The sequence below is a fragment of the Acipenser ruthenus genome, chromosome 25, assembly GCF_902713425.1.
Source record: "Acipenser ruthenus chromosome 25, fAciRut3.2 maternal haplotype, whole genome shotgun sequence".
NCBI classification, from domain to species: Eukaryota; Metazoa; Chordata; class Actinopteri; order Acipenseriformes; family Acipenseridae; genus Acipenser; species Acipenser ruthenus.
Window position 1 is genome coordinate 4,788,781 of NC_081213.1, and position 14,981 is coordinate 4,803,761.

Consider the following 14,981-nt stretch of genomic DNA (forward strand, 5'->3'; position numbering starts at 1 on the left):
AATTCACCCACATATGTAACATTCGGAGAAGTCATTGGGCACAAGAACTGTGGAATACTTCTGACTTGAGTGTACAAACTTATTGATTGCACAGCCTACAACATAACACTTATTAACCAAATTTGTTCAATCATAGAATTAATCAACAAGAAGATCAAAGAACTACACCTCTGAATGTATTAACTGCACATAAAATCAAGGAGAAAAAAAAACATATGTGAAGCCAGTAAGATTTATTTATACCCCAGATATTTTTTACACTTGTGAAAGAAAAAGAAAAAAAAAAATCTATAAATATAAAAGCATCCATTTCATTCAGTTGGCTGTCTGAATGGTCCATGTAAATACTGAAGCAATCATAACCACAGTATAATCATTTGCAGAAAGCACTCGGAGCGTGAAGCACTGTTAGGTGTATAGAACTCCTATATACATATTTAAATATATAAAATATACAGCAGCACTTAAACTTTATGATAATTGGGCTTGAAACAGATTTGCAGATCAATAGCCCTAACAAATTTCATCAGAAGTGCCCTTGGCCAGTATGAAATTCAGTTGCATCGACAGGGAATATCTTGCTCAGCATCTGCACACACAGTCTTTTTTGACACACATATATACACACACACAAACCAAAATGATCAGCAGCCACAACTAAAAGTGATGCTTGATTTTCCAGTAATGGTGTCAACGCACCTCAATTCTTAACAGTCACAAATCTAAGTAACTACATATTGTTAACTACTGCTTGTGGACAGGAGGCTGTGTAACTTATGCACAGATATGTTATAAGTCCAACATCTGGATTTTAATCCTACAATATTCTCTGCACCCCTTAATTTACAGCTAGAATTATGCCTAAACCAGGAGATGGGTATTAACCCCCCCCCCCCCCCCTTCACCCTCCTCCCAAAAGGGCTTTAAACCAGGTGAAAAAGGTGAAAAACCAGCAAATACAAATGCCCTCTTGTGTCATCATTGAGGTCATGACCATGCCAAAATAATGGTGATGTTCATGTCAAGCTTGCAAGTATAAATTGAGCGGGTTGGCTGGACCATGTTTTTTGTGCTTTAGAAAGTTGTGATTAAATGAGCGAGAAGATTTAAATCATTATACAGGTATGGAAAGAACACCCATGCCAGGTTTTAATACAAGCTTGCTGTGTGTCTTCTTAAACTCATAGTAAAACCATGAATGGATCAAACTGCTATGCAATGGGAGTTTTATTTCCATACTGTTACAATCCTTATAACAATCAATTGAACTGCATTTCTGCTTTCGAAAAGCAGAACTAAGGCAGGGTCTAATACACTTAGATGCCTAAACCCATCACCCTTGTACATCCATCTAGTGAACTCTGGTACCCGCATCAACCATTCTTTCTTTTGATATTACAAATGTAATTATTTTCTTTAAAAAAAAAAAAAAAAGCAGTCTATGCAAAATAACCTTGATTTTTCAATACAAACACTAAAACCATTATCATCTGCTCCACGGAGATATAGATTAGATTTAAGAATAAATCCCAGGTCCACTATTTTTTATTTTCATTTCTTTAAAAAATAAAAAAGGGTATGATGATAACTATGGTACAATTTATAGTTTTATCACATTTTACAATTAAAAACAAAACACAGAAAAAAGGACTCTCTCAAACAATATTGCCAATGTATGAATCATTTGATTAAACTCAAATATCACTTTTACTAGTCTCTGGATGCAACATGTTTTCATTCAATCTGAAAACAGTCAATAACATGGTACCAACATTATTCAGAGAAATGGATTTGAAGTACAGTTTTATAAATGTACACCCATTTAGCTCAGTGATAAAGTATATAAAATACAAACCAGAACAGTCTGTAGCACACAAGGGAAACAAAGTGGATTATATTATGGGCCTCATTCACAAAGCATTAACTTCTTATGACTAAAATACAATTTGATATTCATGAAAACTCCTCTAGACTGCTGTTGGCTTTTTATCAACTGTTTGCAACAGTTCTATGAAAATCTGTATTAATAAAAACAATTAAATAGCGCTTGAGTAAAAGCTTTATAAATGGGTCCCACTATCTGACTGTTCTTTCCTGTCACAAACAAAACATAGTACCCTAATTACATGTGCAACAGCTTTTTTTTTGTGCAAGGCAAGACATTTGGCAAAAAACACTAGGGTCATGGTGAAAGACAAAAAACCTAAACTTTACTGAGCCTGTGGTGACATGTATACTGGTTAGCTCATTTTCTTGTGGTTATGGAGATACTACAAATTATTTTGGTCATCTTTCTGGAGGCTTATAATTTTACAGTAAACTCAATTTTAACATGTTAAATTAATACAAAACCATTTGTTTTGTTTGTTTTTAATCCCTTTACAGCTCATATCACCCTTTTATCGTTTTTTAAAATTGTTTGTTACTTTTTTTTTTACATTGGATCATAAGAAAGTAAAAATGAATAGAGAAATCCTCAATAAATTGATCATCAATTCCACTTAAGTTACACTAGCCCATCCTGTGCGTTTGGGGTTTTTCATGTGGTCTATCCATCCCACCTATTGTGCAAAACTGCAGCATTGCGAATTACCAACTTTGACATGAACCCCAAAAGCAAACAAAAATGGGTTTGAATTAAGCTGCTTATTGCACTCTTTTACTGACTTTCTTTTACCGAACCAGAGACAAAGGGTTAATATTTCCACCTGCAAACTATTTTTCAACAGGCATCACATACGGTATGCAATAGTCACTTGACAATATACCATTACTCATACTGCTTTTACCTTTTTGTTTTTTTTCACAAGCGTGCAGAAATTGTTTTCCCTTTTATTCTAATGGGATATTACTTGCAAATCAAAAAAAAAAATAATAACTGAACCAGTCATTTATTCTCAGATGAAAGGGTCTTTGCTGTTTGACCTGCAAATGGTACTCCTTAGATAGCGATTTACAGTAGTTAGGCCTTTAAAGTTTGTTTTTTTTTGTTACACAGTTCAAATGATCCAAAGCAGTTATCAAAGTGCTTCATTTCACTGAATGAGCACCACTTTAACAGATTTGTATTTCCATTAATAGTTAGCACTCTTGTAAAAGGCTGTGGTCTGTCTGTGGCTTTGGACTGAGGACAGGGTTGGTATAGATGCCGGTCTGACTTCTTCCTACACTGCATTCCTAGGTGTGCCATTGTGAGTCACTGCTTTCAGGTTTGGTGTAATTTCTTGTAGACTGCCTATTCTTTGGGAGATCACACCAACTTCAAAAACTTCATGGATGGCTTTGCGGAAACAGTGGAAATTGTAATCAATTAAACCTTTAAAAAAAATGAGGAGAGAGAGAGAGAGAGAGAGTGAGTTTATAGTTTGGGCATGTCCACAAATATTGTACTGTAAGCACGTGCATGCAGGGAGCGGGATTGTGTTGGAAAGTGCATTGCTACACTTTTGCTGTATAATTCAGACCTTTTACTTTTTTTTTGTTATCCTAACGCTTTACAAGAAGTATTGTTATTATTATTAGTTTATTTAGCAGACGCCTTTACCCAAGGCGACTTACAGAGACTAGGGTGTGTGAACTATGCATCAGCTGCAGAGTCACTTACAACTATGTCTCACCCGAAAGACGGAGCACAAGGAGGTGAAGTGACTTGCTCAGGGTCACACAATGAGTCAGTGGCTGAGGTGGGATTTGAACCGGAGACCGCCTGGTTGCAAGCCCTTTTCTTTAACCACTGGACACATACACTGAACCAATTCTTTAACTCTTACAAAAAAAAAAAACACAAACAAACATTACCTTTGCGTTCAAAACTTTCTTCCCTTAGAATGCAAACCAGTGCAAGAAACTTTGTCACCTCCTTTAGATAGAGGACTGTTGTGTTGTTGAGTTTAATAATTGCCATTGACTCCTTGTCATAGGCACTTCCACTGCCATCTTCTTTTAGACTGGTAAGAAAAACAGCACACTAATCAACTGTGTGTTCTGGGTTACAGGTTGAAGTTTGTTTTTATTTTTAAGCAATATTCCAACACCATGTGACTTAACATTGAGCAATTTAGTTTAACTTCATCCTTTCCATTTAGAAATTAATGCTGCATACCGACATTAGTTAGTTATCTCCTTCAAACTTAAAGTAGATTACACAGTCGGAATGCAGCATTAAGCCAAAGGAAAAAACAAGTAGACACAAGATAAAGATCCTAATTATTCAAGTGCCACACTACTCACCCATAAATACAAGAAACATCTATGACCACATCTATCATGTCACAGCACAGCTCATAAGACTGCATGTCCACAGGAGAACTGTCTGTGGCGATGTAGATTTTACTGACTACGTCGAACAAAAATGCCTTTTCGATTCCTGAATTCTGGAAAGGGGGAAAAACAAAAAGAACAACGCTTTCATACTGCAAGCACACACACGTCGGGCATGTAAAAAGCACTGCATCTGAACTCAGAATGCCTTACTTCAGTATGTGGCTACCCACCTCTACACACGGTGTGTCTTTTCATTAGAGCTACACTTAATGTTACTCCAATGGGATCAGCTGGCAAACCCTACCCCCTATACCAGCCATTTGCAAAGGCATCTCTGGCATCGACTACAATACTTAATTTATTTTTAGAAACACTCGAGTGTTAGGGCTCACTTAAGTGTGCCAAGTTAATGGTTTTTCACATTGAGAAAGCATGACTAATTGAGCATAAACACTCAAGTGTTGTTTGTTTCAGAATATATGAGGAGAACAGAGCGGTTTGGTTATCACAGCCACAGATGGGCTCTAGATGGAAAGATGGCCCACAGCACAGGTGTCTCTGACTACATGTATAATTATATACTGCATTTACAGCAGTTCATAATTCAAGACAGTCCAACAGAGACCCCACATCTGCTTCTCCTCAGTTTAACAAATGGGAAGATTTAAAAAGACCAATTATTTGGCCATAACCCCTGGGATTGGGTTTAGGACAGTGGGAACACAGCCAAAATACACTTAAATTGATCAGACCACATTGCTGTACTTGGGTAAAACTATTCCGACCCCCACACAGAAAAAAAATAATAAATTATAAAACACAGCAGAGGAAGAAGAAGGAATACATACCGATATAAAGATGTTTAATAGATTTTCCAGCGTCGGAAGCTGTGGGATGAGCTTTTGTACAACTTTACTAAAAGCCTCGAATATCGAGTGGTCGTAGATACTTGTCAAGTAAAAGCTGAAAAACAATAAAACGAGCAAGGAGGGTTAAAATTGCGTACAGTGTGGTTTAGGCATTGCGTGGAGTTTTGCAGCTAGCTGCTTTATCCTGCTTCTTCATGTTTGAATTGGAGTGCAGTACAAATGACTTCATAATGCATGACCTTTTTAAGCGCAGAGAGATAAGCAATCCAAAACAAGTCTAAAGTGTACTTGGCAGCTTTCTGTGTAAACCCACAAAAACATGTCATTCGGTACTTGGCGAGACAAGTACAAGAATACTAACCGTTCCTCATGGTATAAAATCACCAAAATTGTGATGCACATCTTATGTATTCACAAAAAAAAGTGGTGCGTGTCTATCTATCAATCAAGTGAACAGAGCTATTTATAATGCATACTTTATATAAAATGCACTGCTTATTGTGTATGGAAATATGCTGAAATGCCAAGCGTCTAAAGATTTTGAACTCTAATCTGGGCCTCTGAAGAATTTATCCATCTATTCATCCATCCATCAATAGCTTTCTCGATCTATCATGTATCTATCTAAAAACAATTTTAAAAAAAAATGTGTAATAGATTCATTAAATAAACCATTTTCAATACAAAGGAAGGTGGTTATGACAACATCCAATTCTACAAGCAATATGTCAGTATTATGTATTACTGGCAGCTGCCATGGTTTTCTACCTATTAAACACAGCAATATGTTGCTCATTTTTGCTATCTTGTAAGATCACTCAAATCATGCAGGGTTTTTGATTACAGGACACGAAAACCAGCAACTTTAAACGTTCCATTTTTTTTTGTTTTAATTAAATCTATTAAACATACATTTTTAATCACATATGTGACATGAGTCTGCCTTTTAAAACAGATTATGTTTCTGCAATACATATTGTTGTAAAATTCAGCGACATTCACACGGGTTATACAGCTTGGGGTTACTCAAGTACCATTTTCAAACACACAGGCAATGATGACAACATGACATCAATTCCTTCCTATATATGTGTAGTACTTTAAATCTAAAAACAAATGTTGCCTCAAACACAATTGCTTTTAACAAACTTATTTCTGCAACTTAACCTGGATCAGAATTTTACTATTTTAAGGAAGTGTTTCTTCAAAACATTTAGAAATGGTTACCTGTATTAAGTATGCGCCCTGCTTTAAGGCTTACATTACCATGTATGGTAGAAATAATAGGTCTTGCAAACTGGCCCTAATGCACTTAAACTGGCCTAAATACCACCTAATCGTCCCCTTTCCCACAATCAATTCCTGTTAAGCAGCAGTACCATAGATATATTTAATAAATAAAGAACACAGGCCTACAAACATTGCAGGTTCAGCAAGTGGACAAGCACTTGTTTTTGTTTTATTCCTGCAAAATAAAAAACTGTGTCCTGCTTAGAATTTGAACAAAAAAAAAAATATTATAAATCAAAAAATACGTGCGCACTGACACACTTACCTAAGGTGCAGCTTTTCTAAGCCAGCATCTGCCAGGTCATCGTTGGCTCTCTGGTGGATGTCTCTTTGGGTTTCTATTTTATGGTCATCCGACAAGCCATCCACTTTGTGAATAAAAACTTCAAAGTTGATCTCTGGATTGACTCTGTATGCCCTGGACACTGTGAGATGAAGTCTTCCCAATGCTTCCACATAATCGTCCTAGAAGACCACAGAAAACACTTTTTTTTTTTTTTTTTACACATTCTCAGGTATGCAAAGGCATTTGCAGGAGAGAAAGATAATGTACCAAACACTCAAGAAGTGTAAGTATAGACAGCTACCTCAAGTCTAAAACATACTGTAACATCACACCAGATCAGAAAGATACACTAACCCAATCCCCTGGGCCTACTGGAGTGTGGACAGAATAGGGGCGATATCCCTCGGTACAGAACACAGGCCTTTTATGTTCTAGGTTTAAAAAATGAAACCCTATCATAGAGGCGGTTATCTGCAGGCAGCCAGGACAGTTTTACGGAAGCAGGTGGATTTTTCTTTAGCAGTCTACCAAAAAAGTCTGAATAATGATTTTTGTAAAGGAACCACTCACAATCACTTTACTACATACGTCACAAAACACATTTTATATCAGGGCATCCTCGTCTTAGATGGTTACAAGTAGTAATTCCGATTAGGGTGCATTAATTTCTCCCCGTTCTCTAAAATTATTATTTTATAAGCTTAAAATCTAAAACAAGGCCCTCTTTATTTCTTCCTTGTATCACCAAGGTCCGGTCAGCTCAGCTCTGTAGCAAAGTAATCTGGACCATGAGATCTTTCTTTGCATGTTCAATACAAAAAGAAAAGTACAGCATGTTTTATTAACTTGAACATCACAAAACAGTTTAGATAACCCTACATAAAATGTGTTCAGTGGAAGACTGCCCTCAATCCACAGGAACACTGGAAACGGTATTTGATTCTTGTTTACTGTATTCATGAATCTTTTTTTTTTGTTTTACCTGTGCATCAATAACAAATATCAATGCTCCGGTTCCCCTGAAGATCATCTCATAGTCAAACGTTGGATCAAAAAAGTCCACCTGTCCAGGAAAATCCCAGATCTGGAAATTGACGAAAGAACTACTGGATATGTCATCTTTGTAGATCTTGTTTGTGCTTTCTAAAAACAGGGTTTCGTTTGGGGACATCTTATGGAATACCACCTACATTTAAAAAAAAAAAAAGACAATAAACATTCTTCACGTGTAGACATTGAATAAGACGAATACCATCAAATTTAAGCCATGATTTTTTTTTTTTTTTACTGAAAGAATAAAATGAATTATGCATGTTTGTTTTCTAACCTGCCTGGTAACTGAGATTCGTTTATCAGTTTGCGTGATGGGATGTTTTCTTAACTATTTCTTACAAAAAATATATTTTTGGTGCTATGCAGTAAGAAAACATTTGAAAACCCAGGTTATTATTAATATTAAGCAAACAAACTTGGGTAAACTCATCTACAGAGAAGCTTTGCCGGGACCCCCTTGGAAAAAGAGATGCAAAATAAATTAATTAGAAAATGGGATATCCAGTGTGCATGTTTAAAAAAATGCAGCATGAATTCTCTTCTTGATTTGTTACATTACTGTTCCTTGTCGCTGCAGAGTAGACTTTGGTATTCCAAAAACAAAACAAAAAAACACACCAGCATTGGCTTGGTCCAACATTGGCTTGTGAGAGAACCAAACAGATCATCTCACAACTGTCTCCTTAATTCTAGTATTCTATTTATAAATATATGTATTGCTAAATATTAACTAGGAAATAAGCCCAACAAATGATTCATCAGTTTCTTGACATGGATGCCGCATTCATACACAAAAATACAAATCATCACTATGTCACCAAGGTATGTGGCATTATTCTCGTCTCTTCTGTACGCATATTATTGATGTGCCACTATAACCATCTAAATGTAGCAAAAGACACCCACGCAGTAAATCGAGAAAAGAAAGGCGTACATAATTTAAACAGTGTAAAACAAATAAATAAATAAAAACTGCATGCCTCTATTGTCTAGAATTCAGAATAATAAAGGGAGACTGAACTAGACTGGACTGCCATATCTCTGCCTGTAAACTGTTATAATTAGGTAAAGCACAACAACTCAAATAGGGCGTTTAAGCACAATGCTACGCCTCGTATCCAACATACCTTCTGTATGGACGATTTTCCGCTTCGTCGGAGCCCCATAAGCAGTATTCGTGGTTTGCTGTCCGAAGGAGCCGAGCTCTCCTCAATATCGGCCTCCTCCACCCCATACCCAAAATCTTTCGGGAAAGAGTCTACTACCCCGTAACTCCCCGCCAGCGGCTCCTCGAACTGAATCGACATTTCGACCAAAAGCTGACTCCCCCAAACCCGCCTATTGCATTTGATTATTTCAAATTGATAAAATGTAACAAGTTTTAAATTCACAAAATAACTACTACAAAACCTTCTCTCTTCTCCTTTAAATCTTCAGCTCCGTTTCTCTTTCAACGCAACCTAATCTTAAGTCCCGCCCCGTGCTCGCTTATTGGATAGTTTCCAAAAAGTGCGCATACCGATTCGTTAAACCGCGTCTCTGTTAAATTAGCACTGTTGTTGCAGTGCTAGCAGGGTGGGTTAGTCTGGCGTCATGTGCTTTGGAATCACCTGACTATACTGGTGCAGCTTGTGTACCCTGACCTTTCACCTGCAGTGTGGGAATATTGTTGGGGGATTTGTAACAATGTGGCATGTGCCTTTCCGCTAATTACAACTATAAACTGTACGATGCATTATGCAGCACTTTTTTGGTATTTGTATTATAAAATTAAACTACTGAAATGAATAGAAACCATAAAGTCATTTGGCCTTATCATTTTGTATTTTGTTTGAGTAAATAGGTGAAGTATATGTACTTAATATAGTAATGTTGAACTGGGAAGATCATTTATATTTAATTATAGATTCTAATGTAACAAATTATTCTGTTTTAACGACCTTATAATAATACTCTGTTAGCACCAGCAATAATATCACTGATCCTGCTTTTCTTGTGTTGGAAGACCTGTTTTTGTGTTTGTTTGTGTGTTTGTTTGTTTGTTTGTATTTTATACTCCAGACCTGCCAATGGTAGGAAACCCATTATTGTAGTGAATTTCAGTTTCATTCCAGTGGTATCTGAAATCGGCTGACCTGCTGCACAAGTAGGGATTAGAAATACCTGAAAGAAAGATCTTTAGGCCACAGCTGCACCCCAGGAACTGGAAAAATATTGCCTGTGTTTTCTACCTAGAGATCATTAAAAAAAAAAAAAAAAATTTGGCAAAGGTGGAATTTGTCACTGAAAAGTACATTTCTTTTGAACTTTATTACAATTTCAATTCATGTTAGCTTCTCTGGTATTTTTATTTTATTTTATTTTTTAAAACTTGTCTAGGCAACAGCCTTTTTCAGCCGCCAGTCATTGGTGGTTTTATGATGTGCGGTTTAATCCCTATAACTCAGAATAAATACATTGCCAGATATTGCTGATTAAAGAGAATGAATTTAGGGTAATACTCAATCATGCATTATCAAATGTATTCAAAATGATGTTGTAAACATAATTAGACCATTATTAAAAATATGAGTTAGCTATAGCAATATATAAGAACATGTAACATTTTTGAGTGATGTTATAAAAAAAAAAAGTAAAACCTTTATAATATGACATGAAGATTTAAACTAGGAACGTGTTATTACAAAGTTATTGTGGTAACGTGTTATTCTTTGCCAGCTGTTATTAACACACGTGTCACTGTATATTCTATATGAAATATGTTCAATGTTCATTTTGTAGTGAAATCATAAAGCAGCTCCTATTGTTTTTTCCAAAAACATTAAATTAAATGAAAGACAGCAAAGCACTGCTCTCCAAATCTGTAGTTATGTTGTTGGTCAATACTAGCAATAAAACAATAATGTGTTTTAATACCATACATTTCATGTGATTTTTTTTTTTTCAAGGTTTAAATTGGATCTTAAACTCCAATTGTTTTAATGACAGTGAAGATAAGCTTGCATACAAGTTTCCTAGAGATGCTCATTTTGTTTTAAAGCCAGCTATCATTTAGAGGGCTAGTGTTTAAGCAAACATTTCGGTATCAACGTTATCAATTTATAACTAATTTATATGTATCCTCATTAAACTGTCCCGAATCCGATATTTCAACGCGAGCAACAGTAACCAATGGTTACCGCTTGTTGTCAAACACAGGCTCAGAGTCTTGTGCGTTGTACGCACGCGCTACAGCTTGAGCGAGCGATGGAACGCATGCTCAGTGTGAGTTTTACCCACCTGGGAGCAGTTTGGAAACAGAAACCGAGAGATTGTGGGTCGTATAACATGGCAAATTACAGGGTACGTTTTATTATTAAAGTAAAATGTTTAAGCAAAATTCGACGAGACTACTTATTTTCATGTATATATTGTAGTGGTTCTAAAACGGAACACTGTAGCTAGTTTCCGTACTCGTTAAGTTTGTTTGTATATACCGTGTGGCGACGGATCTCGAATACTGCCTCAGTTCACAAACCTTTGGTTAATAACATAATGTTATTAATGTAAGTTAACTGCAATTATTATTATTATTATTATTATTATTATTATTATAATAATAATAATAATAATAATAATAATAATAATAATAATAATAATAATGTATATATGTATTTATTTATTTATTTATTTATTGAGAGGATGTGTTTTATTTTGTATTATTGTCCTTCGTGTTGTTGATTATTATATAGACTTCGGAATCCAAACGGGAACAGTTTCGAAGATACTTGGAAAAAGCCGGGGTCCTCGACAGCCTTACCAATGGTTTGTATTCAGAGACTTTCGTGATGCTTTAGTTCCAACAATGCTGCGATGCCCCAAAACGATGTTCTTACGTTTTATACTAAAATACTGCATTGAGATTCAGTGCACATCTATGATTCTCTCAGTGAGGTTTTATCTGGTCATACTAATGATAAGAGGCAACTGGCACTGAGACAATGGTATACAGCTATGTTATTTGGAATGCCCTTGATTATTGGCGTGTTTCAATTAAAAGCATTAGGTGATGTCAATTGTTCTAATCGTCAGCTGTATTTCAGTAACATTTAATGATTCAGCAGGGTTAGAAACTTTCACGAGTCCTGCAACCTGTCCTGGCTTTCAGAACTCCCTTTGTTTAGATATATTATTGAAGTCAATAGATGCCAGGAGTTTGAACAATCGGGCCACTGCTAAATCTGCTCTGAACTGATTGCACATGAATACCTCTCACCTGGGTCTGTAGGTTCACTGTTAGGAGCTGTTCATGCACCTATAAGGGAAGAAACAGTGGGCCATTTGCAGCATACCAAATTTAGTCCACTTGATGTGTCTAACTAGTGGATTAGAAGGTTTTGTCCTCTTGATTGGACTAAAAGTACACCTGCTAATCCCGATTGCAGTGAATACGTTTTAACTAATGGTCCTTTATCACGCAATTAAACTTCTGTGCCAGCGCAGCAGTGTCGGCAGCTTAAATGCAGGTATGATCTGCCAGTTTGAAATGTGCACAAAAAGACATTACATTTATTTTAACTTAAATATGTTTGATATAATAAAAATGTCTTTCTTTTTGTACAGGGATCCCTTTATATATTTATCTGACACTGAATTACACATATCAGATTAATTCAGAAGAGTTTATACAGGTCTAGAATTTTAGGATTAAGCCATAATTTAAAATTATATATATATATATATATATATATATATATATATATATATATATATATATATATATATATATATATATATATTACTCCTTCACAGGAGGGTGTGTGGTCCAGTGGTTAAAGAAAAGGGCTTGTTAACTAGGAGGTCCCCAGTTTATGTCCCAGCTCACTGACTCACTCACTGTGTGACCCTGAGCAAGTCACTTAACCTCCTTGTGCTCTGTCCTTCGGGTGAGATGTTGTAAGTGACTTTGCAGCAGATGCATAGTTCACACACCCTAGTCTCTGTAAATCGCCTTGGATAAAGGCGTCTGCTAAATAACAAATACTGTAATAATAATGTTGCCATTCCCCTTATGCCATGCCTGTAGGGACACTTTGTTGAATTTAAGTTGGTGAGTAAGAACCACTTGTTAAACAGAAAAAAATAATAATGATCTTTTCTTTTGTTTGCAGTGTTGGTAACTCTGTACGAAGAACCAGAAAAACCAAATAATGCTTTGGAGTATCCTTTTGAAATATTTACAGTTACTTTTGCCCATTTCCGCTCTGATGATACAAACAGTAAATTGACCTGGTTTTGAAAATAATTCCAACTGGGTGTTAAAGCACAGGGTGTAGATGCAGAGAAGACCTTTGTATGCAGATGTATGTGGACACACTGTTCTGTTGATGGTAGCCTGGGTGATGAAGCAGATCCTGTGAAAATCACCATCCGAACAGGAATATTACAGAGTATATACCAGCAGCACTATGCTGGCAGTTTTCTATAATTCACTGAAATTAGAAACCTGTTAAAGCATTGGAGAACTGCTGTGACTTATAGTGGCTTTCACCTCCTGTACATATTTATTTCTGTACCACAGTTATGACTGGGTTGTTTATCACCTTGCAGATTGCTCCTGAAGCAGCTTCACTGCCAACTTTAACTTAGAGAATCAACTTGGTGGATGCTTTGCAGCAAACAAGCAGCAATAGTCATTTATATATAAAAATTAAAAAAGCAACAAATTTAGATCAACCTTAACTTACTAGTTTTCTAAAGCAACATTTGGGAGTCGTTGGTCCTGAAACAGCAGACGTGGAAGCCCTGCGTCTGGAAGTTGTAGAACTCCGACAGAAATATGAAATGGTGCTGGAGGAAAACAAAGAGCTAAAAGCTAAGGTACCGGGGACCTCATTTAGTTTTAAAAAAATATATATCAAAAGTGAGGTACTTGAAGTATGTCTGTAAATGTCATATCCTGCATTCAACACAACATTGTTTTCTTGAGTAGAGTAAGGACAACATCAAATATTCTATCAAATTTAGAATGTATACTAGGTAAATGCTGCAACAGTCTTGCATAAATACATTATGGTTCATTTTAATTCATTTGTATTATACATAAGGTTTTTTGTTTTATAAATGTGAGCAATGATAAAATAAAAGTAGTCATTTGTTTTTGCACTTGTGGCTAAATTCGCAAAACTTAAAAATAAAAAAAAAATAAGTTTGGAGCATCACCTGGGATTTTATGTAATGGGGAATCTCAAGACATTTGGGGTCATCATTGCAAAAACCTATTTTTGGGGGGGGGAGGGGGGATTAAATAATCTTAGTGAGCAAGAGGTCAGAGTAGATTAAATGGTCAGTAAATGCCCCACCCCCAGTTTGGGGTACCATTGCACCTGTCGAGTAGCTTACTCATTGCCTTTTGTTAAAGAGGGGGCATTTATTAGTAGGGTAAAACGGGCAATACATGACCCGCCTCCAATCATTCTCAAAATCATTTGTTGTTGCTGATATATTCCATATTTCTGTTTACAGCTTTCACATTATGAACCTCAGCAAGATGAAGGGCGCACTGAATAGCCACTCTGGCTTTCTTCGGGAAACACAAATCCTGATGACAAAGCCGTTTAACACTGACCTCACAGTGGGATAGGTTTGGGGTAACACTTGCTCACTTGGAAAAATGTAGTAATATCATTTATTTGGTATTTTTGTGTAAATATTATTACGGGGCTGTATATCCACACAAGTGCCTGAAATAAAAATAAAACCATTTTTTACAATTTTTTTTTTTTTTAGTCTAAGGAGAATTGCTTTAATTACAATCATTTGTGATCAGTGTTGAGAATGAATGTCACAAGTTGCTATGTTTGCACACACTGGCTTACTAGGCAGATACTGTGTTGACCATGTAGCCTGAGGAATGGACATTTTACATCTACCAGGTGGCTAATATTGCTATCATGATCCATCTAAAACCCTACGATTAGTATATATTGTATTTTAGGCAATTCACTGGAAAATGTACATTTTCAGTTTCGGATCTTGGTTGTGTATTTTTTCCATTTGCAGTATACGTTAATAGTTCCTGATAATCTTTTGAGTTTTTTTTTTTAATTAATTGATCTTATGCATTTTTGTTCATTGACAGATATTTAATTTGTCTGTACACCTCATTTCTGAACATGCGTTGTTTCCATATGTTTGTGTGTAGTGACTTAAAAATAAATAGAATTAAGTGTTTGAGACAA

The 14,981-nt window shown here is 35.9% G+C and overlaps 2 protein-coding genes across 2 annotated transcripts; one reads left to right on the plus strand and one right to left on the minus strand.

Moving 5' to 3' along the window:
* Positions 1–218: 218 nt before the first annotated feature.
* Positions 219–9,278, minus strand: LOC117413642 (ras-related GTP-binding protein C). Its single transcript, XM_034022876.3, has 7 exons — positions 8,889–9,278; positions 7,691–7,894; positions 6,688–6,887; positions 5,112–5,226; positions 4,231–4,373; positions 3,799–3,947; positions 219–3,316 (listed from the first exon to the last, which is right to left on the minus strand). Exons 1-7 carry the CDS (start codon positions 9,066–9,068, stop codon positions 3,165–3,167), a joined length of 1,143 nt encoding a protein of 380 aa, XP_033878767.1. The 5' UTR covers positions 9,069–9,278; the 3' UTR covers positions 219–3,164.
* Positions 9,279–10,940: 1,662 nt separating this feature from the next.
* Positions 10,941–14,973, plus strand: LOC117413727 (c-Myc-binding protein-like). Its single transcript, XM_034023021.2, has 5 exons — positions 10,941–11,103; positions 11,493–11,565; positions 12,912–12,960; positions 13,491–13,620; positions 14,266–14,973. Exons 1-5 carry the CDS (start codon positions 11,008–11,010, stop codon positions 14,308–14,310), a joined length of 393 nt encoding a protein of 130 aa, XP_033878912.2. The 5' UTR covers positions 10,941–11,007; the 3' UTR covers positions 14,311–14,973.
* Positions 14,974–14,981: the final 8 nt, after the last annotated feature.

Coding starts and splice junctions, on each gene's coding strand:
- LOC117413642 (XM_034022876.3), bottom strand. CDS start 9,068: ATGTCGATTCAGTTCGAGGAGCCGCTGGCGGGGAGTTACGGGGTAGTA. Junction 6,888..7,690: donor TATTTGTTATTGATGCACAG/GTAAAACAAAAA, acceptor GTGGTCTTCTAG/GACGATTATGTGGAAGCATT. Junction 3,317..3,798: donor AGAAAGTTTTGAACGCAAAG/GTAATGTTTGTT, acceptor TTTTTTTTAAAG/GTTTAATTGATTACAATTTC.
- LOC117413727 (XM_034023021.2), top strand. CDS start 11,008: ATGGAACGCATGCTCAGTGTGAGTTTTACCCACCTGGGAGCAGTTTGG. Junction 12,961..13,490: donor AAACCAAATAATGCTTTGGA/GTATCCTTTTGA, acceptor TTAACTTACTAG/TTTTCTAAAGCAACATTTGG. Junction 13,621..14,265: donor ACAAAGAGCTAAAAGCTAAG/GTACCGGGGACC, acceptor TTCTGTTTACAG/CTTTCACATTATGAACCTCA.